This window comes from Haliaeetus leucocephalus, unplaced genomic scaffold (genome assembly GCF_000737465.1).
Source record: "Haliaeetus leucocephalus isolate CR32 unplaced genomic scaffold, Haliaeetus_leucocephalus-4.0 Scaffold395, whole genome shotgun sequence".
NCBI classification, from domain to species: Eukaryota; Metazoa; Chordata; class Aves; order Accipitriformes; family Accipitridae; genus Haliaeetus; species Haliaeetus leucocephalus.
This window is the reverse complement of record NW_010972831.1, coordinates 2091742-2119549: the sequence shown is the minus strand read 5'-3', so window position 1 is coordinate 2119549 and position 27808 is coordinate 2091742. Positions and strand designations below refer to the sequence as shown.

General features: G+C 60.2%; 1 protein-coding gene across 1 annotated transcript in view; it reads left to right on the top strand.

The window, feature by feature from the left end:
- Positions 1 to 8002: 8002 nt before the first annotated feature.
- The window catches only part of SRRM3 (serine/arginine repetitive matrix 3), a 20797-nt gene continuing 991 nt past the window's right edge, over positions 8003 to 27808 (top strand). The window contains exons 1-15 of the mRNA XM_010573908.1: positions 8003 to 8229; positions 11442 to 11543; positions 15298 to 15432; positions 15553 to 15633; positions 16046 to 16075; positions 16490 to 16558; positions 16846 to 16881; positions 17650 to 17700; positions 17805 to 17909; positions 18406 to 18577; positions 18985 to 18990; positions 24392 to 24717; positions 25242 to 25469; positions 25728 to 25865; positions 27669 to 27806. Coding sequence (XP_010572210.1) covers positions 8006 to 8229; positions 11442 to 11543; positions 15298 to 15432; positions 15553 to 15633; positions 16046 to 16075; positions 16490 to 16558; positions 16846 to 16881; positions 17650 to 17700; positions 17805 to 17909; positions 18406 to 18577; positions 18985 to 18990; positions 24392 to 24717; positions 25242 to 25469; positions 25728 to 25865; positions 27669 to 27806 — 1841 coding nt within the window. The 5' untranslated portion in view covers positions 8003 to 8005. The remainder of the gene's footprint in view (positions 8230 to 11441; positions 11544 to 15297; positions 15433 to 15552; positions 15634 to 16045; positions 16076 to 16489; positions 16559 to 16845; positions 16882 to 17649; positions 17701 to 17804; positions 17910 to 18405; positions 18578 to 18984; positions 18991 to 24391; positions 24718 to 25241; positions 25470 to 25727; positions 25866 to 27668; positions 27807 to 27808) is intronic.

Sequence of the window (27808 nt, the reverse complement as noted above, 5' to 3'; positions counted from 1 at the left end):
GGCTGAGGACCCCGAAGGGATGGGGACGGGGGGGGGGTTATGCTGCTCCTCGGGGGGCAGGGAATTGGGGTCCCCCAAGGGATGCGGACGGCAGGGCTGAGCGAGGGGTGCGGTGCTCCTGGGGGTGCTGGGGGCGGCTGGGGCCGGGGTGATGGGCGGCGGGGGCATCCCCTGGGTTTGATGCTCCTGGGGGTGCGGATGGGGTGAGGAGCCTGGAGGTGAGATGGTTTTTGGGGCACAGAGGGTCCCTCCGGGGATGTGGATGTGTTGGGTGCTTGCCGGCGCAGGGGGGCTGGCTGGGGGGCACCCCACGTCCCTCTCCCCAGTGCTGTGGGGAGACAGGCCGGGATGGGGCAGTGAGCCACCCCTTTTCGGCTCCCACCGCGGGGCTGGGAAGGACGGGACGGTGATGAGCCCCCAGCAGAGGCTGGCACCTTGTGGGGTGCGGGTGGGAGACGAGGCCGAACTAAAGGCCCCCAAGCTCCTCTCTCTGCTGCACCGACCCCCAAGCCGTGCCGGGGAGGGGGGCTCTGCAGCTCCGGGTTTGGCTGGTGAGATTTCAAACCCTGCGGGTGTTGCGCGGGGGAAGGAGAGGGGCAAGGCTTGGCAGCCGGGGAGCCTGAGCGGCGGCTCGCTGGATTGTCTTTCAGGAGCGTTTTGTGCTTCTCCTTCCTAGGTTTGGGAGGTTTGTCCCCAGGGACGGCCGGGCTGTGCCATATTGGGGTCTGGTGGCAAGGGGTCGGGCCATGGCTGGTGGGGAGCAGGCAGCTTTCAGGGTATGTGGGTTCATTCATCCCCTCCGGAGCAGAGATTTCAGACTGTGGATGTTTCTTGGCTTGCCTGTGCTCCTGCTGCTGCATGGGGGGGTCACTTGGGGGCTGCCAGAGTTTGGGGGTGTCTCAGGTTAATGGCAAACACCGAAGACCATTTCATAGGGTGCAGGTGCTCATGCCCCAGCTGGTCTCCCTGCCCTGGCATATGGGTTCGTCTCTGTCAGGAGCATGGGGACACCCCCAATGGGGGGGATTTTGGGGACGGGAGTGCATGGTGCTTGTGTCCAAATACACAACATCCTTGCTCCATCCCCCTCTGCCAGCGTGACCTCATGCGATGCCACCCCCTGCATCCCGCCTGCCTTTCCCTGCTCCAGGGACTCATCCTGCCAACATGTGCAGGGAGAGGTGGGGGCTTTTGGAGCCAGAAGTTGGGCAGGTTTTAGGGGACCCTTCTGTCCTTGGTTGCAGTTGGGGATGGTGAGCGGGGGGCTTTGCCAGGGAGGTGGAGGGGCGCAGGGGTCTTGCTTGGTTTTGTCCCTGATGCCAAGGAAATGGTGCTTTTCCCCCAGGCAAAGGGTCTTCTGCCCCAGGGGCTGGATCCAGCTGCGGGTGGACACATGGCAGCGGGTCACCAGGGCTGCTGGGGGGGTGGAGCAGAGGGTGCCCACACCACATCTCTGGGCAAGGGGTGCCTGCGGGGTGCAGGTCACCCCATGGGTTTAGACCCAGCTTCTGGGGGTCTGCCGGCTGTGGGGGTCCCCTATCCCAAAAGCTCTTCCTCCTCCTCCTCCTCTCTGTCTCCCAGCTCCCGTTTTCCCCGGCCAGGTGGCCCGTGGCTTATATAATGTGCTCAAACCCCAGAATAGCTCCTCCCGTTACACAACCGCCCAGCCAGCCACGGGGAGGGGGGATCCCCGGCTGGACGCTCCCCCTGCACTGGCCATGCCCCCCACACACACCTACAGCGTTCAGCCCTCGGGGTCATTCGCTGGGATTGTGTCCCCATCGGGGAAGGTGACCCTATTGTGACAGTCATCCCCCTCTGCTCCTCCGTGTGCTCAATAATTGCGTTTATTATTATCGTTCCCCCTCCTCAGAAGTGGTGATGGGCCGCGGGGCTGCCTGTGCCTCCTCCTGACTCTGCGCCCAGCAAAGCAAATGGCTGTAAGGATGCAAAACCTGGGGGATTGGCTGTTCCCCCTCTCCATCCTCACCCATTATTTAAGCAACTCCTGGCTGGGGAAGGTCTGGCAGGGCAGGGAGTGCCTGAGCCCTGCCGTTTGGGGCTGCCTGTGAGCCCCTTGGCCACCAACGAGCAGCTGCTGGTGGCTGCAGTGGCCCCAAGGGGTTGAGGAGAGCGTGGCTGGGGGGACACGGGGCTGGGAGTCCTGTAAGGGTACCCATCGCCTGGACCTGCTGCCTCTCAGCTCAGCACAGCGGGGATTTGCTGCCATCACTTGTATATGTTTCTCCTCCTTTCCCTCACCCCTGGATTGGGAATGGGATCACTGTGGGGGTCCCAGGGTCTCCTGGGGCTGGTCCCCATCATGGTGTGACCCCCTTCCCATCAGCTCTCCTCCAGCCAGAGCTGGGAAGGGGGTCGCTTGGCATCCCCCAGCAACCAAAGGGGTTCAGGCTGGGGGGGGCTTCAGCTGCAGTGTTTTGGGGACAGGAGCAAAGCCTGGCTCCTCACCCTCCATCAGGCCCTTTTCTCCAGAGTGTCTCCCAGGGGAGCTGATAGATCTCTGCTACCCACACCCCTGTGCGGTGCCCGTCCGATGGGGGGGACCGGTCCCCACCCCTGGCTCCCCCATCCCTACATCCCCAAGCAGGGAAGGAGCCTGGTTGCTTAGCAACTGTTTAGCTTCTCCACCAGCCTCCTCATCTATTTAAAATATATATATATATATGTGCACAGACGTAGGTATGCACAAGCAGCAGTGAGCCCTCGCCCAGCTCATGACCTCCCCCAGCCAGCATCCGTATATTCTTTATTAATTGCTTTAAAGTCTGCGAAGCGTCAAATTTTGGTCGGGCAGCTAGAGGAAAGGATGATCTGTAGTTGGGGAAATAAGGATGGAGGGGCTGGGATGGGTGTAAGCAACCCCCTCCTGCTGCCCCTTCCCATGGGCAGGATCCCTGCTGGCTTGGGGCTGGGAGGCAGTGCTAACTGTTAGAGGCCAGCTACACTTTTAAAGCCAATTTTGCCTTTTTTTCTCCTTCTTGGAGGTCTGACTCATGGTTTTTGGCACTCGGGGGCTGGAGAAAGGCAGCTCCGGAGAAGGTCGGCCCAATTAACAGCAGCAACCCTGGACTTTTTCTCCGTGTAATTCTGGCCAGGTGTTTAGAGGAGGCCGGTTGCCTTGCTGTGATTTTCTGGCATTTTTTGTGTTGCAAAAAAAAAGCCCTTCTCCCAGCTGTCCCCACGGCACAGGCAGGGAGCAGCCTGGGACAGGGCTGTAAATGCTTTGGGGACGGGGTTATGATTTTGGTAGGTGGTGGTGTGCCCTGATGAGACCCTGGCGGGCAGAACCGCGGGGGTCACTCCTCTCACCCTCTCCGGTGGGGCTGGAGGGTCCTCACCTTGGCTGGGTTGTCCCCTGCTTGTTGGGACTGAGCACTGGCACGCTCGGCACACGAGTGGTCCAGGGAGCCGCTATCCCGGGCTCACCGCCCACATCCCGTGCCCACATCCCCGGCACACGGGTGCTCGCCATCGCCCTGGCTGGTGCAGCTGGATGTGGCGAGAATTAATTGAGTACCGGCCGGAGGCGGCTTTAATTAGTGCCGAGGCAGGGGGGGAGGATGCCCAGGCACCACCGCTGCCTTTCCCTGCCAAGGGGGAGATGCTGGGAGAGCATCCAGGCACCGCCAGCCCCCCGCTGCCATCCCCGCTCCCGCCGGGAAAGCGGTTTCAGCCGCATTACGGCGCAGCAGGGCCCTGCGGCGGCAGCGGGCAGGAGTGTCGGGCAGCTGCCTCTAGCACAGCCCCATGCCCGGGGTGCTGTGGGCATGGCCGGGGAACCCAGCGGCACCCGTGGGGGGATTTGAGCAGAGTCAGCTGGGGAGGGGGTTGTTTCTGGGCTGGAAAATAGAAGGGCAAAAGCAGTTTGGTGAAATAACGCTTGTTTTGCTCGTTTTCCTTTTCTTCTTTCCCTTTGGGCTGGAGCTCCCAAACCCCTGAGTTTCCCTTCAAAGCCCAGGCTGGACAGCCCCGGGGCTGGGACACGGGGACGGCTGCATGCCAGGGCCACCCCACCAGGCTCTGGGGGATCCCAGCCCGCAGGGAGGGAGCTCAGTTCAAAGTTTGGCTGGAAACCAGCAGCTGCAGAGCCCAGCAGGATGGCGAGGCTGGTCCTTGCACCCCGAGCTGGCGGAGCCTGTCCTGGCTGTGTGTCAGGGGCACAGTGCGGTGTGTCTGTCCTTCTGTCTGTCCCAGCCTCCACCAGGCTGGCAATACTGGTGCCTGGGTCCTCCACACCCTGGGTACGATTCAGCATGGCTGGGAAGGGAGGAAGAGACCTGGCGTGCCGGGCTTGTCCCTGTGCTTGGGGTAAGGCATGGGGATGGAGGGTAGAGGTGGAGGATGAAGATGGAGGATGAGGATAGAGGATGGAGGTGGAGGATGGGGATGAGGAGGAGGATGGAAAATAGGGATGAGGATGGAGATGGAGGATGAGAATGGAGGATGGGGATGAGGATGAGGCAGCTCTGAACATTTCCAAAAGCTCTAATCCAGGTGGCAGAATGTGCCTTCAAGCTGAAAAGCTGTTTCGACGTCCCCAAGCCCCAGGGTGGCATGTGGAGCGCCAGCAGGGAAGATTGGGATCCCAAAACACGTGGCTGAACGGCTTGGCAAGACGGGAAGAGAGGGATTTGCGTGGGGGTTTTCCCAGCAGCTCCAGCCTGTGGTGCTGGGGGCTTTGAGCCCTCCTGGGTGGCACTAAAGGGATTTGGGTGGTGGGGACGGGTGCCAGCGCCTGTTCCCAGCTGCATCCTGCAGCCTTTAGGAGCCCGCAGGGACACGGCGCAGCACTCACCCCAAGACACCTCCTCTCCCTCTCGGCAAGGTGGCCGGGCAGTGCTTGATGATTTGTGGGTAATTACTGCAGATAATGAAATATTTAACCATTGTCTTTATTATCGGGGGTAGAGCTGAGCCAAGCGGGAAGCCGCTGTTGTTCGGTCAGGGCCGTGCTGCCTTCACTGACAGGTTTGGTGCTGGTGCGAACTGGCAGAGCCAGGTGGTCCCCGTGTAGTGGCCGATGGATGAAGGTTGCGGTGGTGATGGCCACCCTGTGTCCCCAAGCTGTCCCTTGCAGAGGCAGGGCTGCCCCTTTGCAGGGCATCGCTGGGGGTCTCCTTTGGGGACAGGGAGGGTATAGACTCAGCCTGGGGGACATGGGCTCCTTCTGCCCTGGTGCCTTGTCCCCAGTGTCCCCAGAGATGTAGGACTGGCTCCATTTCCCACCCAGGGCTTTTGCCTGTGGCCCAGATTTGCTATTGATAGCCGGAGAGGGTCTGCAGGTGGTTTTTCTCTTCCTTTGTTTTCTTGCCTGTGCTGTGGCTGAGGCAGGGTGGCTGGTATCAGTTCTCACAGTGGATATTGCTCACTGCTGAGGGGACACTGGGACGCAGTGCAGTGTCCATCCCCGGGCCAGTTCTACCTGCCTGGCCTCGGGTGCAAGGGGAATATCTCCAACCAGTTCCTTTTTATGGAGTCAGGGAACATTTCCCAGCAGGATCTGCATGCCTCCCCCACCACGCAGCCCTTACCCACAGGTACGCATCCAGCTGCTGGTTTATCTCACATGCTTCTCTGTCTACCTGCCCAGCTGTATATCCCAGCTCTCAAGGTTTTGCAGCAATGAATTTACCCACTGCTGGGCTCAGGATAAAATTAATTCCCGCTGGGGAAAAGCAAGCAGAAGCTGCTGTGGAAAGCATCCTCTGCTTCCCGCTCTCCTTCCCCAAGCCTCTCTGTGGGTGAAGGTTTCCCAGTGGGGAGTTTCCCCCATTCCCAAATTTCCTTCCTGGTTTTTGGCTTCATGCCCTGATGGGAGAAAGAGGAAGAGGAGCCCTCAAGCCAGGTTTTTCTGCAGCATCTCTCCCATCTCTGGCCTGGGGCCACCCTGGGACACGGAGGGGCCTTGGGTCAGAGGGTCCCCCTGGGCAGCTCCTTACTGCAGGGTGTCATGGGGCTCAAAATGTGGGTGCTGATCTGCCTGCTGCAGGCAAGGGGGGACTGAGGGATCCTCCGGTTGCTCTAACAGGGCCAAGCATCCAGGGTTGCAGAGCCCCGGCTGGCTCCTGCTCCACCGGCAGCATCTCCCCCTGCCTGCTTCTCTGTGCCTCCATGGAAATAAAGGCTGCTGGCTCCTCTCTGCACGGTAATAATGGGGAAAAAAAAGGAAAAAAATAAAGCCTTGTAATTAAGCAGTCAGCTGCCGTCCTCCCCGGGCAGGCTCGTCAGGAGATAAATGAGTGCGTGGGGCAGCCAGTGGCAGCGGGAAAGCCGGGGATGTCCCTTGGGGATGCCGCAGGGTGGGAGATGCCTTCCTGCCGGGCTGGGACCTCTGGCACCCCGGGGAGGGCTGTGAGGCTTTTTTTCTCCTCAAACAGCAGAGATACATCCTCAAAGCCTCTCACGGGCGATCTGCGTTCCTGCCCTGGCTCTGTCCCACCTGGCACAGCCATGAGAAGCTCCAAACCACCTGGCATCCCGCTGGAACAGCACAGCGGGAGCGGCGAGCCCTCCCTGGGCTCAAAACGGTGCAGATCAGTCTGTGGTCCGTCTGTCCTGCCTTCATGCCCATGGTCAGCCTTCCCTGGGCCAGCATTTGGCCCTGTCCTCCTTGGGCAGCATGTGTCAGACACCCTGGGCAAGGGTTGGCTGCTTCCCGTGTAGGCAACAATGTGCAGGCAATACCCATCCTTGGAAAAGCTCTCTGGCAGGGTCCTGGGATGGAAACACCCCAGAGAAGTGGCTGCTGACAAAAGCTGCATCTCTGAGCCCAAAGCCGGCTTGGAGAGCGAGGGAGGGTGCTTTGCCTTCACCCCCAATCATTTCTCTTTGTGTAGGACTTTGCAGGAGAAGTGTTTGTGGGAGTCCCCAGTAAAGCCCAGGCAATGTCTCTGCAGCCTGGCTGCCACTCGTAATTAAGGCAGCGGATCTCCAGTGGGAGCATCCCATGCTGAGGAGAGGGCTGGTGCTTTGCGCAGAGGAGCTGGGGCATCGCAGGATGGGGAGACTGCGGAATGGGTGCTCAGCCGTGTGCCGATGGCCTGAGGTCGCTGAGACGGGGTTGTGTCTGTCTGGTTGATCCAGGAGATTTGGGGGCATCTTCTCCCCCAGGCTCGGGAAGCATCAGCTGGAGTCTCAGCGTGGCAGTGCCGCTCGGGAACAGTTGTCCTCTTCCGAGGGGTTATTTTTGGAGCCAAGTGAGGACACGTCGACTGTGGTGGCGGAGGAAGGAGGCAGGGACACGTGAAGGTGAAAGAGCAGGGAGAAGGCAGGCGGGCAACAGCCGGTGGAGACCCTCATGTCCCCTTGCAGCCGGCACCAGGCCATTGCCAGAGGGTGCCAGGCCATCGCCAGAGGGCATCGGCAGGCGTTTGCTGGCTGGGCCAGACATCGAGATGTCCCACTGCTGCATCCTCACCAGCCAGTGCAGCTGGGGGATGCAAGGGGATATCTGAGGTCTTTGGGTCCAGACCCTTGCTGGATGGGGACAGTGCCCAGGGGTGTCCCCAGAGGGCTGTGAGGATGGATGCCCATCCCTGCTCCAAACCTGCGCCGGCTGACAGCAGGGTCCGTGGGACTCAGAGGGACCCTTGCCTGCCTGTCCCACTGCTACCGTATGGCGCTCAGTCCCACAGACCCACACTTCGCCAGGCTTTCCCCAGTACAAGGCTGGCACAGAGCATTGTCCTCTCTTTCCTAAGAGCCAGCCCTCGTGGCGTGGTGATGGGAATAGCCCCAGCCTTGCTTTGCAGATGGGGAAACTGAGGCAGGGAGCAGGAAGGGCGCTGGCAGAAGACCCAGATCCCTCAGTCGCCATTCCCATCAACCTGCTGTGCCTGCACATTTTTTGAGACAAATTTTGCCTTCAGGTCCTGGCAGGGTCCCCTCGCCATCATGGGCTGAGAAGGAAACCGGGGCAGGGACTGACCCCCAACTCTTTCTCTCCCTCCCAGGTGCTGCTGGCGGCGAGGCCGCCCGTGCCAGCATGGCTCTCTACAACAACGGGGCCGACGTGCCTTCGCCCCAGGAAGCCTCCAACGGCTTCTCGCAGCCCGGCGCCTCGGGGACATGGCACAAGGGCGAGGAGGAGGTACGTCTGGTGGAGCCCAGCCTGGTGAAGAAAGCTCACCGGGAAATCCTGGACCATGAGCGCAAGCGGCGGGTGGAGCTGAAGTGCATGGAGCTGCAGGAGATGATGGAGGAGCAGGGGTGAGTGGTGGGGGATCGGGGCTGGGCTAGAGATGGACCCCAATGCTTGACCCATTTGCACCTTGTTCTCCCCCTTTTTCCTCTCTAAAAAGTACCTTGATTTGGCAAATGTCTCCAGTTGGAAGTAAATCCACTTTTGGGTGAATCAGACAGCTTTGGGGTGGACTAGTGAGTTGGTTTGTGAAGCTAAATGCCTCCCAGAAGTGCAGACCTACGAGTGCATCCACAGACATGTTGGCGGCACACTTTGGCCCCTCCACTTGGAAATCTGGGTTCTTAGCTTGTCGTGCCAGGAAAGCCAAGGCAGGAAGGAGGAGCGAGTCGTTCATGGTCATGCAAACCGTCAGTGCCACCCAACCCGTGCCCCGCATGCCTGGGGTGAGAGGTGGTCTGTCTCTGTCTCTCATGTTGGGGAGATGAAGGAGAGCTGGGGTTTAGTCCCAGGCGAGGCTGTTTTGGTGCTTCAGTTTGTCCTGCCTTTGTTCTCTCCCCCCAGTTTTGGGGTGAGAGGATCCCCCTCGTCCTGCCGTGCCCCTAGCTGGGCACTGCGAGCTGCTCCCCAGCCTTTGCTCTCCCCTGGGGAAGCAAAGGACCGGGGGAAAACCTGAGGGCTGGAGAGCATCCCTGCCTGGGTGGGCAGGAGGCGCTGGGGGGCCAGGGAGGAGACCCCCATCCTCTCCAGACCCATGGCCATGCTGCTGGCTGTCCCATAGCTCCGGCACCAGCTGAACAGCCCGATCCCCCTGACAGCTCACTAAAACCTGATGGATGGAGCAAATTCTTCGGCACACGTGGGTAGATGGGGACTGGTATCAGCTGGGGAGAAGGAAAATGGATTGAGGGAAGGCTTCGCCAAGGCTTTCATTAAGAGCGCAAGCGTGACCTAGAATTAAATTGTCTCACACAGACTGGAATAATGATTGTGCCTAATTTGTCGTTATGGAAATAAATAAGGCTGACCTGGCGCCTTGGGGAGCCCAGAGCCTCCTGTCGGGTTCCCGCGCCCTACTAGGGATCTTACTACTAGTAGCATCATTACTGCGATGGGTAATAGCAATATTGCAATCGGTATTGTTGTTATTGCTATAATTGCCTTTGCTATTATTAAGGCTATTAATAACGATGATGATGGTGATACACCAAAATGATAATATAATTACAGTAATAATCTTGGTCAACCTGGTTAATCCGCCGCCTGCTCTTCCCCTCTGCACAGGGGCTTTCTGGGGGGGTTACACGGGAAGCGCTTTGCAACCCTGAGGTTTCTGCCTGGGCAGGGGGCCGCATCCTGGCCACGGCCTCGGGGGAATTATTGGCAAGGGCAAGGCCCCTGGGATGAACGGGTGTGACAGCAGAGGAGGTTTTGTGGGGATTTAAGCACTCCCTTGTTTCCTTAAACATGGATGGCTCCTCCTGCCTGTGCTGTATAAGGCTGCTGCTCCCTCCAGGCTGCCTGCTTTATTCCCTGCCTGCAGGCTGGATTTCTTGTCCAGAAAAGAAGTGTCAGCAATTTTTCTTTCTTTCCCAAACCCATTCTATGTGTTAAATGCAAACCCAAAATCCCTCCGATGGGGTTATAAGCAGCACCAGGGGTTGCAGGAGGGAAGGGGCTGGTGGGGTGCTCCTGCCGCCATCACAGGATTGCTGGGTGTGGGGGGGTTCCTCGCCTTGGCCTTGCCCCCCACAGATTTGCTAACAGCCCAGCCGTGGTGGCCCATCTGTCACCTCCTGTTTGGCCTCGTGTCCCCTCTCCGAGAGCATCGGCCGCATTTGTAATATGCTGCAGCAAATGCTCATTTTCTCAGGCAGACATCTTCCAGCTGCCGCTAGCCGGCTGATGTCCACGGGATGGCCGGGGCCGGCAGCTCTATCCTTGCAGGATGGCTGCACCCTGCCCAGGTAGCTGCACCACCATCCAGGGTACAGTGCAAGCAGCATTTGGGGGTGTTGCTCTATTTTTGGGTCCCCCGTGCCCAGGCGGAGTGCAAGGTGAGGGGAAGAAGCCAGGCTGCCTCAGTGCCTGGTTAGCAGCCCTCCTCCTGCGCGGGAGTCCTGGCTGGCTGGGGAATTAATGAGAGCCTTTCAGTGCAAATGAGCTCGTTAATATTAATTCCCCTCTCCTCGCTGTTCCCCTTCATGGGCACCACAGTGGGGGTGGGTGCTGCCACATGGCCCTCTGCACCCAGCGCACCCAAGGGCATCCGGGGCACCCACGGCACTGCAAGGGGCATCGCCGTCCCCAGCACAGGCTCTGTGAGGTGCCATCCTCGGGGACCGCAGGGCTCGCCCAGGATGTGACACCCAGTTTTCTGGGCTGATTAGTGGCGATGCTGATGGAACGTGACAGCGAGGAGGGGGCCACAAGCAGCCTCTGTAGATGGTGTGGGTGATGGCAGGGATGCACGCAGAGTCCAACCCCTTCCCTCCCAGGGTGGCAGTGTGGTAGTGACATGGTGGTGGTCCCTTTGCCCTGTCCCCAGGGACGATGCTGAGAGCACTGCGGGTCCCTCCACTGCATCCCTCCGTTTGGATGTTTTTGGTCGAGGGAGATGCTCGGGTGCCCTTGTGCAGCCGTGGGATGCGGCACAGGACCGCCTGCTCAGGGCTGTCACCCGTCCCTCCCTGGGGACACCTTGGGGATGGCTGGAGCGCAGTGGTTTGCCGCGGCTGTTCTCAGATGCCAGGGACAAAGTGATTAGTGTCTCTCGTTAATAACCCTGCAGCGGCCTGAGTCAGCGTTCGGCGTTAGCGCAGAGCTGGCTCGGCTGCTGGGGCCCGATGCAGCGCGGGGATGAGCGAGGGAGGCTCGTGATGGGACAGAGGCACCAGGCATGAACCCCGGCATCACCGGCTCCGATGCTGGCACTGCTGGAGAGGGTTTGGTGGGGTTGTGCCCCAAAACCTGGGGCGGTGGGGGGGAATGGCAACTTCATGGTCATCTTCTTCTTTTACCCCTTCCTGATGTCCCTTCCTCTGCCAAGCACTGCTGGGAGGGGCAGACAGGAGAGAGGAGGGCATGGAGGGCAGTGGCAGAGGACCAAGCAGAGGGACCTGCTCTCCTCCAGGCCCTGATGACTGTCACCATGCCACCTCTCCTTCTGACCAGCCCCTTGGGCCACATGTCGCTTCCAAAGGTATGGAGGTCCTCAGCAGGTTCCTGGGGAGCCCACGTTCCAGCTACAGCAACCCTGACTGCATCTTTGCCCATCCAGGTACTCCGAAGAGGAGATCCGTCAGAAAGTGGGGACCTTTCGGCAAATGCTGATGGAGAAGGAAGGCGTGCTCACCAGGGAGGACCAGCATGGGCGCCAAATGTAAGTGAGGCAGCTCCAAGTCCGGCCCCTCTGTGCGTCCTGCCCATCTCTCATCCCAGAGAGGCATGTCCCAGGTTGCCCCCGAGTATCGATGGGTGGATGGGTTAATACAGAGAGAGTATATATAGGGACGGTTGGATAGATGGATGGACATAGAGCATGTATATAGGGTTGGATGGATGGATGATTGGTTGGTTGGTCAGTCGGCTGGTTGGTTGGAGGCAGGGTGTGCCTCTCTGAGGCGGTATCCTACCTCTGGAGAGGTTAGAGGTTGTCCTGTGCTGGTCTTTCGGAGACCTCAGGGTGCTGTACAGAGAGGCCAGCATTGCAATGCTTCTGTCACAGATGATGAAACTGAAGTGCAGAAGGTCTCAATGCTTGGCTCACCCCACCAGCCAGTGGCAGAGACCAAGCCGCAGGTTTGCTGTGCCTCACCTCTGCCTGCTCCTGCCTCTTTGGATCACCTCTCCTGTTCTCCCCGGGGCTGAAATAGCAGCTTCTGCCTCCAGCCAGGCGAGGGCACCGGTTTCCAGTCCTTGCTTTTAACTCCATGATGCAGAATAGTCCTCCTGTCTCCGGGTGTGAAGCTGAGCTAACTCAGCTCGGCTGGCAATGGTTCGGCAGGTTGGCTGCTGTTCTGTAACCCTAGAAACATTCGTGTTAGCAATAATAATAATTAATAATATTTTCTGTTGCAAGGGGCCCACGCTGGATAGGCAGAGCTCGAGCCTGCTTCTCACCTGGGTAGACCCAGAGCCTGTGCCTCTGTCAGGCTGGTGTGACCCCAAGGAGCCCTATGGAAGAAGCTTCTCCAAGGAGCTCCTGCCCTGTGCCTCTGTATCCTAATCGTTCCTCACACTGCCTGGTCCCTGGGGGCTGCTTCTGCCCCAGGGGGCTTGGGGCTCAGGCTAGGTGTCCAAAGCAGCCCAGCTCCTGTTGGAGACGTGCCAGTTGCTCCTCCTGCCCTGCGCAGGACTGTCCCCAGCCTCGCAAGGGTCCACCCTGGCTGGATGATGATTTATCTGCACAATGCTTAATGGCCCAGGCAGTGTGGCTGGCCTGGCGCGCACCATCCATCAGCCTGGAAACCAGGTCACTTGGGACAGGAATAGATGCTGCAGGTTCACTGAATATTAATGCTTCATTAGGGTCAGGAAATCAGGGCGAGGGGGGAGGCAGGGAAGCCGTGGCGGCGGGGAGAGCCTTCCTCCCACTGCTCTGCCGGCACGCCAGGCAGGGAGGGACACGGCTCGGCTGTGCCCAGCCCAGGATGGGATGAACGGTCCTGGGGCAGCACGAAGCATTCAGGGTCCTCCTCCAGGCAGGAAAAAACAAGGCATGGGGAAAACCAACCTGCCCAGGTCACCGAGCATCAAGCCTGACGTGTTAACAAGTGGCCTTTGCCCATGGGGGCATGCGTCATCTCCAGGGCATCTTCCCAGGCAGGCTCGTTAGGGCTGGCGCTATAATGAGCACACAGGGAAGCTGAAGGTGCATTAAGGTTACCCAGGCAGCCCTAGCTGTCACCTTTGCGGGCTTGCTTTTGAAAAACAAAGGGTAATCATTAAAGATTAGCCCAGGGGCTATAAATAATAGTGCTGAGCTGGAAGGAGCAGTCTCAAAGCAAAGGATTGCTCGGAGGACAGCAAAGCCGGAGGCACTTGGAGGAGGCTGGTAGGAGCCAGGTCCAAAGGAGGTGGCTTTTCAAGCAGTAGGGACCTGGGCTGCCGAAATCCCTGCCAAAGGATGTTCTGGGTGCAAAAGGTCTGCACTGGTTGAAGAGGCTGGACAAGGGAGTTAAATAAACTTTAAATAAAGAGCCCCAGCCCTTGTAGTAGCTGGGAGAGTACTCAACAAAACATGTCATGGGCTGATCCTGCTCCAGCACCTCTCCGGACTTTTATAGCTCCGTTGTTGGCTGCCAGGACTATGATTCTGAACCAGCTGGTCTCATTTCAAAGCAGATGCGAAAGCTCAGCATCATCTGCAAAACTCCCCAGGGGAAACTGAGGCACCGAGCAGAGCCGTGACCACCTGAGTCCCTGGTTTGCTCTCTGCGCTCTTCCAGCTCCCGTCTCTGTGCGTGCACAGCCCGGCGATACAGCCCAGTCCCCAAGGAGTAACTGCTTGATGGAAAGGAGTAACTGCTTGATGGACAGGCTGGTGGGATTAAAAACAAACGCGAGCATGTGCCGGGCGGGGAGGGATAATTGGGGCAGCACAAGCCCGTCTTGAGCCACTGAGCACAGCTAATGGGTGAGATGCTGGCAGCAGGCTCTGGCATGGAGCACTGCCTGCTCACCGAGCAGAGAGTCCAACAGGGAATTATCCATGCTCGCTCTTCTCTCTTCCTCTTTTCTCCCCCTTCCCACGGTTGGGTGGTGGTTGAAAGGCTGTTTCTGCCCTTGGGGCATGGCCAAAGCAGAAGTCACTTGGAGAGGACCCAGAAATCCATGGCTGTGGTGCAGAAGGGAGCCTGAGACCCGCTTGAGCGATCGTCTGCAGTCAGGAGGAGGATGCCTCGCTTGTAGTTTTGGTCCAAAGCATTTTTAATTGGGCTAAACAGCCCAGGGCCTGCCTGTGGCCAGGGATGCCAACACGCGCTGCTCTTGGATCTGCCGTCTGGGACTGGGAGCTTCCCTTTGCTCAGCCGGAGGCACTGGCTGGGCTGCCGAGGGACTGGTGCCGTGGGGGCTACGCTTCTCCACCAGCATCCCCAGCCTCACGCCTCCGGGCTGGGAAGGGTGGAGGAGCCCACATCAGGTTTTGGAGGGCAAATCTCCCTTGGGAAGCAAGTTCCCCGGGCTGGTGCGATGTCGGGCACCCTCCAGGCACAGCCCCATCCCTTACGGTTCCCTCCAGAGCACCTGGATGGCCGCATCCCTCCCGGGGTGAGATGTCTCACATCCCCCAAGAACAAATGAGAGGCTCCCGGTGGGGTTTGATGCTGCTCCTAGGGCCGATGGCTCAGGAGGACCGGGGAGGTGGGGGACAGCAGGGAGAGCCTGGGCAGGGACTCCTGGGTCCCTCCTGCCTGCCGGGTCCAGCTGCCAGGCCTCTGCCAAGCCCTGCCCGCAGCCCTGGTAGTCAATGGCAACCTCCTGCTGGTTTCCATGGCAGCGGGAAAAATTAATGCTGACGGAGTCACTCAGGAGGGAGACGAGACCCTGATGGCTCCAGGCCTGATGTCCCCCCACCCCATCTCACCTGGCCCGGCGGGGATATCACCTGCCTGAAGCTCCAGTGCCGAGCTGGTGGCACGCTGGGGTGCTGGGCTCAAAGCCTGGATCATCCTGGGCAGCTCCCGCCGGCGGGTGGATAATCGCCTGAATCCCCGAGCCTCCTGCCAGCTCCTCTTGCCCTAATCCTGCCCTGCCACCTACCTGGGCTGATCCCAGCCCCCCGCTCAGCCCCGGCACTTGGGCAATCCCAAAAGGGGCTCTGAATGATGCCAAGGCTCGACCCTGTGGGGAGATGGTGGCTCGAGACCCACGGTGTCCCTGTGCCAGCCCGGTGGGGATTTCTGCAGGGACAGGAGTCCCAGGAAGACCCCAAAAAGACCCCCACTGCTAGGCTTTGCTGCATGTGGATCTCAAGTGATGTGACCAAGGTCCCCTGGGGATGCTGTGGCGGAGAGGATGTCCCCCAGCTCCTGTAGCTGCACCGGGGCTGCCCCAGGCTTCCCCCCAGCAGCTCTGGTGGGAGACGGAGAACGGGGAGCCCCGAATTAATCCTGTGCTTCCTCCTTCGGCAGCGTAATAGAAAACCACCACGGGGCAGATGAGGAGGAGTACACGGTGGAGTACCCTGACTACGGCGAGGACTGCCTGCTGCAGTGCGACTGCTCAGCTGAGTGCTACCGCGACGACAGCGGCCACCGCGAGTACAGGTCCAGCCAGACCCGCAGCGGGGATTTTGGGGAGCGGGTGTGCACAAGGTCCCCGTGGGGGGACATAGTAGCCAGGGGGCAGTCCCTTCTTCCCCCAACCCTGTCTGCTTTCTCCCACAGGCTGAAAAGACGCTCGAGCAGCTCTGCCTCTCCTCCACCCAAGAAGAAAAAGAAAAAGAAATCGGGTCACCGCCGGAGCCGGTGAGTCCCCAGCTGTCCCTGCGCTGTCCCCTCTCCTGGGAGGGCAGCTCTCCTCCCAGCTCAGCCCCTCCCCAGGCTCTGGTGAGGGAAGTCACCCTGCTCTGGGGGGGCAGTGCACCCTCAAGAGGTGCAACGCACCTGCACGCACCGATGGTGCAACACACACACGTGTGTGCACACGCACAGCGCTATGGGATGTACCACCAGCCCACCCAACTGCATGCACTGGTGGGACCTTGCCCGGTCCATGCTGGGAAGGAGCTGGCTGCCGCACGGCACAGCACCGGGCAGGATTTGGCTCCCTGAAGGGTCTGGCTCCATCTACGCGCTGGTCCCCTCCCCGGTTAGCACTGGCCGCCTGGGCAGGATGCTGTCCCTAATGTCCCTTTCTTCTCTGCCTTCCCCATGGCAGCAAAAAGAGGAAACCCGGCTCGGAGCGCAGGTGAGTGCCCACCGGGCTGGGTGGGCTGCGGGGTCCCCCCCCCGGGCATGCAAGGCCCCCGGGCATGGGCTGGCCTCCACCACCCACTGTCCCCCTCTGAAATCCCAGCCAGAATTGGCCACCCCATCTCCTGCTGGAGGCTGTGGAGCCCACGAGGTGGCAATGGGACACAGCGGGATTCGGGCACTCTGGCACCCAAGGAGGCCAGAGCCCTTCGGCCAAAAGCCCCTTTCTATCCCCCACCCCAAATCCTCCCCCAGGAAATAACTTCCATGCGATATTCATGCATCCCATGGGTGGTCCAGGGGAAGCGGGGTGCCGAGGGACAGTGGGATGGGACTCCCCTGGGCCATGGGGATAGGGCTGGGGAGTCCCTTGCTCCCTCCTCAAGGGCACCCACTTTCCACCCCCCAGCTGTGACAGCTCTTCACCCATCCGCAAGGAAAAGAAAAAGAAGACTGGAAAGAAACACAGACGCGACAGGTAGGAGGGACACCACGTCAGGCTGGGGACAGCGGGGCTGGTTGGGGACAGTGGGGCTAGTTGGTGGCTGCCCAGGCCCTTGGGCTGGGGCGGGATGGAGGCATGGACAGGGGTGGATGCTGGTGGCTCTTCATGGGGCCATCACCTCCTCACAGCAGCTGTCACCTGCCTCATCCAGCAGCCCATCTCAGGGCCACCCCCCTGCCCTTGTCCCCATGCCCTGGGGCTGCCCGGCCTTGGCCAGCTCAGCACGTCCCCTTCATCTCTGCCTCCTCTTCATCCCTCAGGTCTGAGTCGGGGTCACGGAAGAAGAGAAGACACAGGTGAGAGTGACGGCTGCTGGGAGCCACCCCACTGCCACCAGCGCTGGCTGCCAGCTTCCCCCATCGGGGACACCCTGTCCCCTGCCCTCCTGCTGTCCCCATCCCCTCTGCCCATGGGGATGGGCCTATCGGGCGCGGTGGGTGTGAGCGTGGGCTGCCAGCACCCGCCGTCTGTCCATCCGTCTCTTGCCTGGTGAGTGTCCCCCTCACCCCATGGCCAGACACTGCTGGGTGCCCCCCACCCTTGGAGGTGGCACAGGGCCACCCTGGGTGTCTGTGGGGTCCCACGCAGCCCTGAATGTCCTACGTGGGAGAAGGGGTGACACCGGGCAGCCGTGGCCAGGGCGAACACTGGCTGTTGCCCTGCTCTGCAGATACCCTCTGCCAGCATTGCTATTTTAGGGTGAAAGAAGTAAAAAACAGGCAAAGAGTGCCTGGGTGGGCAGAGGGGCTCAGAGGGGCTGACGCAGGGCAAGGCAAGCGGCCAGGTGATAACGGAACCGAGCCCTGTGGATGCCGAGCAGAGCCGGTCCCCCCCTTCCCACTGCCACCCCCTCCCACCTGGCCTTGCCGACCAGCACATGGCCCCCACGGTCCCCACAAAGCCAGCTGGGAACCCCACAGTGGTTTGAAGCTCGGTGGAGCCCAGCTCCAGGCAGGTCCTCCCCATCACTCCTCCCGCAGCCTTGGTGGCTCCGGGGGGGCCAGGGAAGCCCCCCCGAGTGCTGCCCCCGCTCCTGTCTCTGCAGCTTTCGGCTCTTCCTGCAGGTCCCGAAGCCCCAAGAACAAACGGAAAGAGAAAAACAAAGAGCGCAAGAGGTGAGGGGCTGAGATGGTGGGGGGAGTGGGGCGATGTGCCCCCCTGTTTGCCCTCCCATGGCGGCTCAGCCTGCCCCTCGGCCCTCCGGCCACCCTCTCCGCAGGTCCCGCAGCGAGTCCCCGGCCTGGCGCTCGCACCGGCGCAGCTCCTGCAGCTCCCACAGCGTCTCGCTCTCCTCCGACGACAGCGGCTCCAAATCCCCTGGCAGGTAGGGACAGCCCGGGACCCCCGTCCCCACCGCCAGCAGCCCCCCCAGCTTCCATGATGGGGACCCTTGCGGGGTAGAGGGCAGGGAGGCAGGCAGCAGAGACGTCCCTGTGATGGGGACCCTTACGTGATGGAGGGCAGGGAGGTGGGTGGCAGAGGTGTCCCCATGATGGGGACCCTTGGGGATGGAGGACGGGGAGGCGGGTGGCAGAGGTGTCCCTGGGATGGGGGCCCTCAGGGGGATGGAGGGGAGCAGGACGGTGCTGCAGCACCTCTGGGGGGGTTTGGGAACAGGGTGCCCAGACTGGGTATCAGATTTGAACTGGAGAAAGCACAAACCACCAATTTTCACCCCGTTTCTTGCTTCGGCAAAGCCTGCCCCGCCATCTCAGCCCGGGCTTGCAGCCAGCAGCTCTGCCGGAGCCAGGCGAAGGGCGATGCCGTCCTGGGTTCGGGGCAGGGGGGATGCCGGCGGCTCATGGTGCGGTGCCCCGCAGGCTAAGCCCCAAGCGCCGGCAGGACGGCCCCAAGGGCAGCAGCGCCCGTTCCAGCCGCAGCCCGTCCTCCCCCTCTCCCCGCCGCTCGGCCTCGCCGCACCAGAACGGGCACAAGGGCAGCGCCCAGAATGGCCGCCACAGCCACGGCGCCCCGCTTCCGGAGCCCTCGGATGTACGTAGGCTTTTCTTGGATCACTGTTCGCTTCCCTCCCCTCCTCCCTCTGCAGGGCCCCCCCCCCCTGGCTCTCCTCTCCCCTCCTTCCCCGCTCGCTCGGCTCCCCCCTTGCCCGGCTGGGGCACACGGGGGAGATGCGGGGTGCAAGGCTGCACCCCCTGCCCCCCCCCCGCCCCCAGCACCCATCAACCTTCCGCTGGGTGCGCAGTCTCCCTGGGGGAGCCAGCCCATCACCTTGGGGCAGGTATCGGGGCAGCCAACGGGTCATCCCTCCCCCAAAGCCGCACATCGCTCTGCAGATGTCACCCCCCCAGGGACGATGGCTTGGCAGGCCAATGTCACCTGCCAGGGTCACCACCGGGCTCAGCACCTCCCTGGGAGTGGATTGAGCCCAGACAGCCAAGAAACGGGTAAAGCTGGAAAATTCTCAATTCCCCGCCAGCCCCAGCCCTCCCCAGCACCCAGGTGCCAGCACCAGCGCTCAGGACCCCAGCACCCAGTCTGGGCCAGGGTAGGGTTTGGAAGGGGTTTGGTGCTGGGTGCTCATCTTTTAGGAACTCAAGGTCCCCGTGATGGGTGACACTGGGGCTAAGTGTCCCCAGCTCTGCCTCGGCACCCCAGGGGTCCTGGTGAAGCTTGGTGGGCTGCTCCCACTCTGAGTGGGGCAAAGCCCTAACCCAGCAGGACCGGGGGCCCAGCCCCAGTTTAACCAGTGCCGGGGTGGCGAGGAGCCTGCTTCGCCTAGTGGGGGGCTGGAGGCAGGGTTGAGTGAAGGCAGCGTGCTGGGGGACCCCACTAATGGGGGACACACAGGTCCCCGCTCGCCCCGGGGCACTTTATTCCCATGGGCGAGGTGCTGTGGGGATGCTCCCGGGCTGGCAGCACCCAGTGCTGACACCCCAACACCTGTGGGGCCAGGGGCACCCCAGAAAACAGGGCCAGGAGCACACACATCCCCCCCCGTATTCACATCCCCTTCGCCCTCCCCGGCTCCCCAGCCCCAGCCCAGCACCCAGCACCCCCCCAGCAGCACCCAGCCCCCTGCCCACCTCTCGGGGCACCTCTGCTTTCTTCTTTCCTGTGGTTTTGGCTGGGGTGTGGGGGGGTTCGGGTGCCGAGGAGCTGCCCACCGCCCACCCAGGCACCCGGCTCGCCCTGCTCTCCCCCTGCCCACCACCCCCAGCACCCAACATCGCCCAGACCGCCGAGCTCCCTTGGCTCCCTGGCACCAGCGGGACTTTTCTCCGACAACTTTCTCTCTCTTTCTCTCTCTCTCTCCTTTCTCTCTCTGGTTTCTATTTTTTATTTTTTTTTTCTTTTTAATCCCATCTGTGTTTTTCTTTAGCCTCCCATTTGAAAAAAACCCAAACGGTAATATACACTTCCATTTCTTGCTCAGCAGAAGCAGGGACGAGGGGGAGGGAAGGGCAATGAAACGTGCTTTTTTCCCCCACCCCCTTGTTTTAGTTTCCTTTCTCATGATTTCTTTTCTTTTCCCTTGTGATGTACAGAAATGCAAACGATATATATCTCTCTTATTTCCCCCCTCCCCGTCGTCGTCGTGTTGTTCTAGAACTTTTTGCTTTTGTGTGTGTTAATGTGGAGAAGAGAAAAAAAAAAAAAAAAAAAAAAAAAAGCAGCAGATGTGTTTTCTAAATATTTACAACCGCTGAACATTGTATTTCCATTTTCTATATTTTGAACAAGGAATTTAAAAGGGAAGAGAGCCAAGCAGCTCTACACCGCAAAGGTAGCAGGCTCGCTTCGATATTGTGGAGCGAATTGCCCTTTGCCTCCTTGAATTGGCTACCGCCCCATCGCCTCAGCTGGCGGCCGGATCCTGCTGCCATGCGGGTGGTTTTCCTCCACGGTTGCAGGATGAGGCCATTGGGTGCTGGGTTATCCAACTCCCACCCCAAGCCAAGTACCCTGCGGCCATCCCGCACCCAAGCGCCCGCATCCTGTATCCTGGCAGGATGGGTGCTGAGCATCCTTGGTACCTTTTCCCCCCTCCCAGCCTCCTGCAGACCCCCCAAATGCTCCGGACTCAGCCCATTGCCTGGGTGAGCTGTGCCCCCCCCCAGCACCCCCAGAGCCACTGGGAAGAAGGGGTGCCCCGGGGCGCTGCGCGGCATTGCCTTCCCTTTTAAATACCCGGTCCCGTCTCCATCCATCCTCGCTACCTTCCCCAGCCTTCCTCCCGGGTCTCTCCTCGCCCACACGCAGCCTCCGGCCTCCTCTTTCTCTTCGGTTTTCTTTGGGCCAACACAACCCGACAACCCTCGCCGTGTCCCACCTCCATCCATCGCCTTCCCTGCATGTTATCCGGGACTTTGCCATGTTATATAGCGACTTTTTAAGACCAAAACGCAGCCGGGTTACAGACACCAGCCAGCAAACCCCCCGCGGCCACCCGCTCGGCGGCCAGCCACAGCCTTTCCATTTAAAAAAAAGAAAAATTAAAAAAAAAAAAAAAGAAAAAAGCTAACGAGACCAATTTTAAAAATAATTTTAAAAATTCTAAGCAAAGCAAACGGGATTAGCCGAGGGGTCTGGATCGCCGTACTAAAGAGTCCTTGTCTTTTTCCCATTCTGCCCTCCAAATGTGGAGATTATTGTTTTCTTTTTTTATTATCGCATTCCTGTCACTGCCAATTGCAAAGGTAGGTATTTCGTCCACCTCTGCACGTTCACTTCTGCAGATGAGCCTGTTGAAAAGCACCGTAGCTTGATTTAATGTTATTTTCTCTTTCTTTCTGACTCTCTTTCTCACTCTCCTTCTCTCTCTCTCTTTCATTTTGTCTCTTTTTGGTGGCTATATATAATTTTTTTTGATTTGTATGGTTTTCCCCAGTTAGCTGCAAAGCCATGCTCTTCTCTTACGTTCTTTATTTATATTTTTTTGCCCTGTCCACGTAATATTTTTTTCTTTCTTCCTCCCTTTTCTCTTCCCCGTCTCCTCGTGCTGTCAGTAGAATGCATTTCTGTGTCTTTCAGCCCTCTGAATTTGTGTTCGTTTCCATCCAGGGGCCGAGTACGGCTGCTCCATTTGAGTCCCCCCTTAGGGGCTGGGTAACGAAGGCGAACATAATTAGTGAGAAATAGGGGCAGTGGCCAGAGCCCATGGGTGGGAGCAGCAGCAGATCCTGGGCACAGGGGGTTTTGGGGTGGGTGGATGGGGTGCGAAATGAGAAACTGGGGGGAGATGTGTGGGTTTAGCCCCTCCTCGGGCCGTGGCGGGCAAAAAACCCCCCAACCCAGGGAAAATATTGGGGGGCTGCCACGGGGAAAGGTTGAAATCTTCCTCTGTGGAGAGAGACAGGTCTGGGGCATCACGGTCCCCTCGGGGCAGGGGACAGCGTCCCAGTGCCGGCCATCCCAGCCCCACAAGCTCCCAGTGTGCGTTCTCCCTTTTGGGCTGGGCCTTTGCCGATTTGGATTTATTTGGGATGCTTTTCCTTTTGTTGCCTTCCTGCACTGCCGGGCAGGAGACCCCTCCGCCCCCTCCCCAGGGTTTGGGTGGGAACCCCGCAGCCCGAGCCCGCAGCGTGGCCAGCCAGCACTGAAATGCCCCCCTGGGAAAGAGGAAATCCCTCTTTCTCTCTTCTTCTTCCTCTTCTTCTTCTTCCTCTCTGCTTTTATTTTTCCCTGCCCAGATGCTGGCTCAGCTGCCTCCCCACCCCTTCCAGGGCTGCTGCATCCCCTTGGAGGGGGTCCCTGGCCCCCAGCGCTTGCAGGGCAGCTTGTGCCATGGGCAGGGCTGGCCGTCGCCGCCAGCCTCCTCCCTCGCTGGAGTGATTGCAACAGAAACAGATTGTTAAATAAAACCCCCAGATCCCCCCCCCCCCCCGTTTTGGCTCCAGCTTGCTGGTCTGCGGCTGGAGGGGTTGGTTTATCCGTGGGGACAAGGAGGTGATGGGGGACGTGCCACCGGTGGGGTGCGGAGCGGCTTGTGCGACTCCGCCGCCTCGGGATGCTCGGGGACGCGAGGTCCCTTTTGCAGCATCTTTGTGGTGGTCCCCAGGCTCCCACCCTGGCGCCTTGCCCGCTTCTCTTTTGGGGAAGAAAAGCGGCGTTTAGGACACAGCGAGGCGGGTGGAGAAAAACCTCGTCTTCAAGGATTAACCAACCAGGCATGTTTGGGGCAAGGGGCCGGCAGGGAATCGGGGTCACCGGCCCCCAGCTTAGCCCCAGGCACGGTGACACAATCCCGGCAGCACCCCAATCCCCCTGAACCCTGGTTAGATCCCCTCGGCCAGGCTCGGCTCTGCCCCACACAGGATTTACCCCTCCAGAGATGCTCAGGGACCCGGCACCGGGCTGTGGCCGGGAGAAGGAGACCCCCAAAGCCCCCCGAGCCAGCGTTTGCCGGCTCAGTAAGGGCCGGCAGTGCAGGAGCCATTTCCACTCATCTTTTTGGTCAAGTGGTGTTTGCAAAGATGGGGAAAAAAAACCCAGGCAGTGGCTGCGGCTCGGAGGAACTCAGATATTTGGGAGCCGCTGCGTGCTGGACCCCGGGGCCGGGCAAACACCCCCCCAGCTCTTGGCGAGAGCCCGGCACGGGGCCTCGGCCGCGGCGGTGGCCCAGGGTTTCCCTCCCCTGTAGGAGAAGTGAGTTGGTTTGTTTTATTTCTCCTCTCTCTGGCTCTGTCTCTGTCTCTCCTCCTTCTCTCGCTCTTTCTTTCTCTCTTGCATTTTTGTGAATCTAATGATGCACTTATATTGCCCCGCTTTTCCCTTCTCTTCATACCTTACCTACTAAAGGAGGAAATGCCACTTTTTTGGTAAGTGGATGTTAACCAAGAGGGACTTAAAAAAAAAAAAGCATATAATGGAAAAAAAAAAAAGGAAGCAGAAAGCAAAGTCTGTGTTGAGTGCTGATGAGGACTTAGCAGTTCCCTGCAGAGTCACAGCTAACAGCTCAATGCGTGTCCCAGGAAGAGCTCAGAGACATTCGTTTATCTCAGTAACGAGGACATTTGTGAAGTTTTGCTTTGTTTTTTTAATTTTATTTTATTTGAGTTGGATGGTTTTTCTTCTTTCTTTTTTGGTTTCCTTTTGCCTTCTCGCCCCTGGCCCCCCACCCCCCTGCCTTGCCCTCCATTGTTGCTCTGTGCCGTCCTCCTCGTTTCTTGATTTGTTTTAAGCCGAAAGCCGTACTATCTATAAAAACTACACATATCTGAACATATATCTCTCTATATATGTGCATGCCTCTGTGTGAGCAGACCCCCCCCATCACCTCCAGCCCTCTTTGGTTCGACCCCTTCCCCTCGGCTCAGTCTGATTTACTCTCCCCCACCTCCCCACCTTCCCTCCTCTCATCTTTTCTTTTTCCCCCCATTTTCCTCCCTTCGTTTGGGTTTTACCCCCCCTTTTCCCTTCCCCTTTCTTGGTCGGGGCGGGCGGGGGCCGGGGTTTGCTTTATCCCCAGGTGTTTTCGGGGGGGGTTTGTTTCTTTCCCTTCGAGCTCTCCCTCCCCGACGACTTGGGGGTTTCTTGGATTTTTTTTTTTTCTTTGCTCCCATCCCACCCCTTCCTTTGGGTTTTTTTACATTTTATTTTAATTATTTTTTTTGGCGTTTTGCATGCGGAGGTTTGCATGACCCACGTTGTTGAGGGCGAGAGGAAGGTGCAGAGTAGCGTCTGTGTAGCCTGCCTTATGCGATGTGCGTTGACGTTGTGAACCGCGTCCCCGGCCCGGTGCCCCCTGTTAAAATCCCCTTTCTCCTTTCTTCTCTTCTTCCCCCCCTCTCCGCCTTTCCCCCTTTCTCTCTCTCTCTCTCTCTTTCTCTCCCCCCTTGCCAGAAGCCGGCCTCGGCGTCCCCCTCTCCGCGGGCTCATGGCAGGACGGAGCCGCCGTCCCCCCGCACCCGGGGGGGCCGACACGGCGCCCGTAGCCCCCGGTCGCCCACGCCGGAGCGGGCCAAGCACGGTCACCGGCATCGCTCCCGCAGCGCCTCGCCGCCTCCCCGCCATCGCGGCCAGAGCAAGGGACGGCCCCCGGCCCCCCGGGACCCCCCACCGCCGCCGCTCAGCCCCGCCGGCTACAGCAGTGACTCGGAGGGCTCGGTGGGCTCCCACCCCTACCACCCGCCGCTCGGCCCCGACAGGAACCACGGCACCCACACCAAGAAGTAAGGGGGTCCCTGGGATGGGGTCCTGCCATCCCTGCCGGCACATGGGAGCTGGTCTCTGATATTTGGGGTGCAGCCCCATGCGGGCACTCCGGTTCCATCCGGGCAAAGCTCTAGGGACCAGGGTGGGGTTGGGATGCTCAAGGCATGGGGATGGGGACGGGGATGGGGACACAGAGATGGGGACAGGGATGGGGACACGGAGATGGGGACAGGGAAGAGCCGCAGTGGGTCAACGCCAGCGCACTGCGGGAAAAGTCATCCCTGCAAGGGATTACCCCAGCACGAAGGGCAGTGCCTGGATGGCTGCGTGGGATTACAGCATCCCACAGGGTGCAGGATCCCAAGCGGGTGAGCGTCCCATGCTTTATAATCATCAGGGATGCAGCCCAGCCAAAAATTGGGGTCATGTGGGTGCGCCCGCTGCTCCCCCATGGGAACGTGGGGTCCCCAGCTCCTGCGGGGACACCCTGCCCGGCCACGGCGGGCGAGGTGCGAGGAGGTGCTGGGGTCTGCCTTCACAGGGTGAAGGAGAGGCACCACCGGGGTCGGCCCAACAGCAGCTCGGAGTCGTCGGCCAAGCATTCCCGGCACGCCTCGGAGCGGAGGAAGAGCCCGTCGCCCAGCCCCGGCCAGCGCAGCAGCTCCTGGAGCTCCAGCGGCTCTCTCTCCAAGTCCCGCTCCCGATCTCGGGAGAAGAGAGTGGGACGCAGCCGCTCCCGCTCACCCTCACCAAAAAAACCTGCCAGCAGGTCAGCCCCCGGGGGACTTCGGCATGGGGGGCACGGGTACCCGCAATGGGCTCAGAGAGCATCCATGGCTCAGGGTGGTCCCAGCTGCCCCGGGGCTCGGGAAGGGGCTTACAGGTCGTTGCTGGCCCTGGTGGCACTGGAAATGTCAGCCCCAGGTGGGGGGTGTCACTCCCATGGGGGGGCTGCTGTGCAGGGGCTGTTCCTGCATCCCACCCGGGACCCCAGCCCACATCCCTGCTTCTCCTCCTCACGGTGTAGAGAGAAGGACAACGAGCCCCGAACACGCCACGGTGACCCCGATCCCGCCCGCGCCCGGCGCCGCTCCAGGAGCTACTCCCCCATCAGGAAGAGGAGACGTGACTCCCCCAGCTTCATGGAGCCCAGGAGGATCACGAGGTGGGTCCCGGCACACGGCAAAGCCTCTGCCACGGCCGCTGGCGTGGCCAAAGGCTGAGCTCTGCTGCCAGCCAGCCCTGATGGACGGATGGATGGATGGATGGATGGACGGACAAATGGATGAGGAGCTCTGGGGATGGATAGATAACCCTGAGGATGACCAGCTGGGTGAATCAGCTGGCCCAGACAGATGGATAACCAGACTGCCTCCAATATTACAACCTTCTGATCTCTTCCCATTTTGAGGCATGAAAATAGGAATTCATTTTAATCTGCATGTGCATATTCCAGCAAGACATACGGCCACAAGCATGTCTCTCCCTTGCCCTCCAAAAGCCGGTTTCTCCTCCTTGAGATCCTATTGACTCAGGATCCCGGGCTGTAAGACAGGCAATATTTAGTGCCAGACGAAACACTGTGTGCATATATAGTACCTTGTTAGCATGCAGCACTGGCGGCGGTACCGGTGACGAGCTGAGATTACCTCGTTCCTGACCTATTTGTCTCTCCTGCTATCAGCTGGGAGATCGGGCTGTGGGGTAGAGGGGCTGGATTTTCAGAAATCAGCTCTGGCTCGCTTGTGCGAGGGGTTTTATTTCACCTGGGCTGGACTGAAGTTGTAAGGAGGGAGAACGGTAGAAAAACTGCTCAGCCGGTGGGTTAGAGCTCCTTGCAGCCCTCCCCCATGGATGCCCTGTAAAGAACATGGAAAGCTGCTCCTAGCCCAGAGGAAGGTTTCCTAGCCCAGGTACCACCGGCTGGTTTTGCATCCCTCCCGCTCTGTCCTCGAGCTGGGTTTTGCTGGGATGTCCCCAGGAAAGTCACAGGGCTCGGCCGGAGGACACAGCCTGTGGTCCCTGTGGGGACCGTCCCCCCCATCCCTGTCACCCATCCCTGGGATGGATGGGGACAGCAGACCCAGCTCTGCTTGGGGTTCAGGAGGAGCAGAGCTGTTTCTGCAAGGCTTCGAGGATGCTGCAGGGAGGGGGCAGCCAGGGCAACACCCCCAGCCCCCCTCACCTGCCCCGAAGCCCAGTCAGAAGCCCCAGGGCTTTTTCTTGACCTCCTGCCCTGTTCCCAGTCTCCGTCACCCCCCATCACCCCGGGGTCTGGCACCGCGTGGTCCTGCCTCAGTGATGCCAACTTCTCCTTTTCCATTTCATCCCAAGGTCCCTCTCGGAGAGCATCGCCGCCAGCCTGGCTCCCAGGGTAACCTCTACCCTTCCTCTTCCTCCTCTTCCTCCTCTTCTTCCTCCCGGACCCCTCTGTGTCTCCTCACACCCTAGGTTGCCCTTGGCACCCAGCGGCCTCCGGGCCCTGCCTGTGTCTCTCTTCGGTCCCACTAACACCGGGCCGGGAGAAGGGGCCAAGGGGTTGGCTCCTGCACCAGCTCCAGACATCGCTGCCCCCCGTGTCCCCCCATCCCCACTGCCCCCATGCTCCCCACGTCCCTCCTCATCCTCAGGCGCCGGCGGGCCGCAGCTCGCCTCCCGCTAATCCCGAACGTCTCTTTTTCAGCAGCTTTCAATCTTTGGTGTCTGGGAAACACAAAAGCCACATTAACCTGCTCACTTTCTGCCCTCGCCGCTGCCTAATCCAGGACTAACACCCTGCGGGGGGGCCGGGGAGGAGGAAGGGGATGGAGGGGGGGGTTGATGCCGGGTGGCCGCATCCTGATACCCCGCAGCCGGTCTGAGCCCGGCCGCCCCGCGGGGATGCTCGGCCGTGCCGGGGAGCCAGTGCCGGACCCTCTCCCCGAGCTGTCGCCGGGGGCCTGACTCAGTTTCCCTTTTCTATTTGCAGCGCTCGCAAGCGTCCCATCCCCTACTACCGCCCCAGCCCCTCGTCCTCCAGCTCGCTGAGCACCTACTCCTACAGCCGCAGCCGCAGCCGCAGCTATGACAGCTACAGCACCAGCCGCAGCTGCAGCCCGGCTCGCAGGC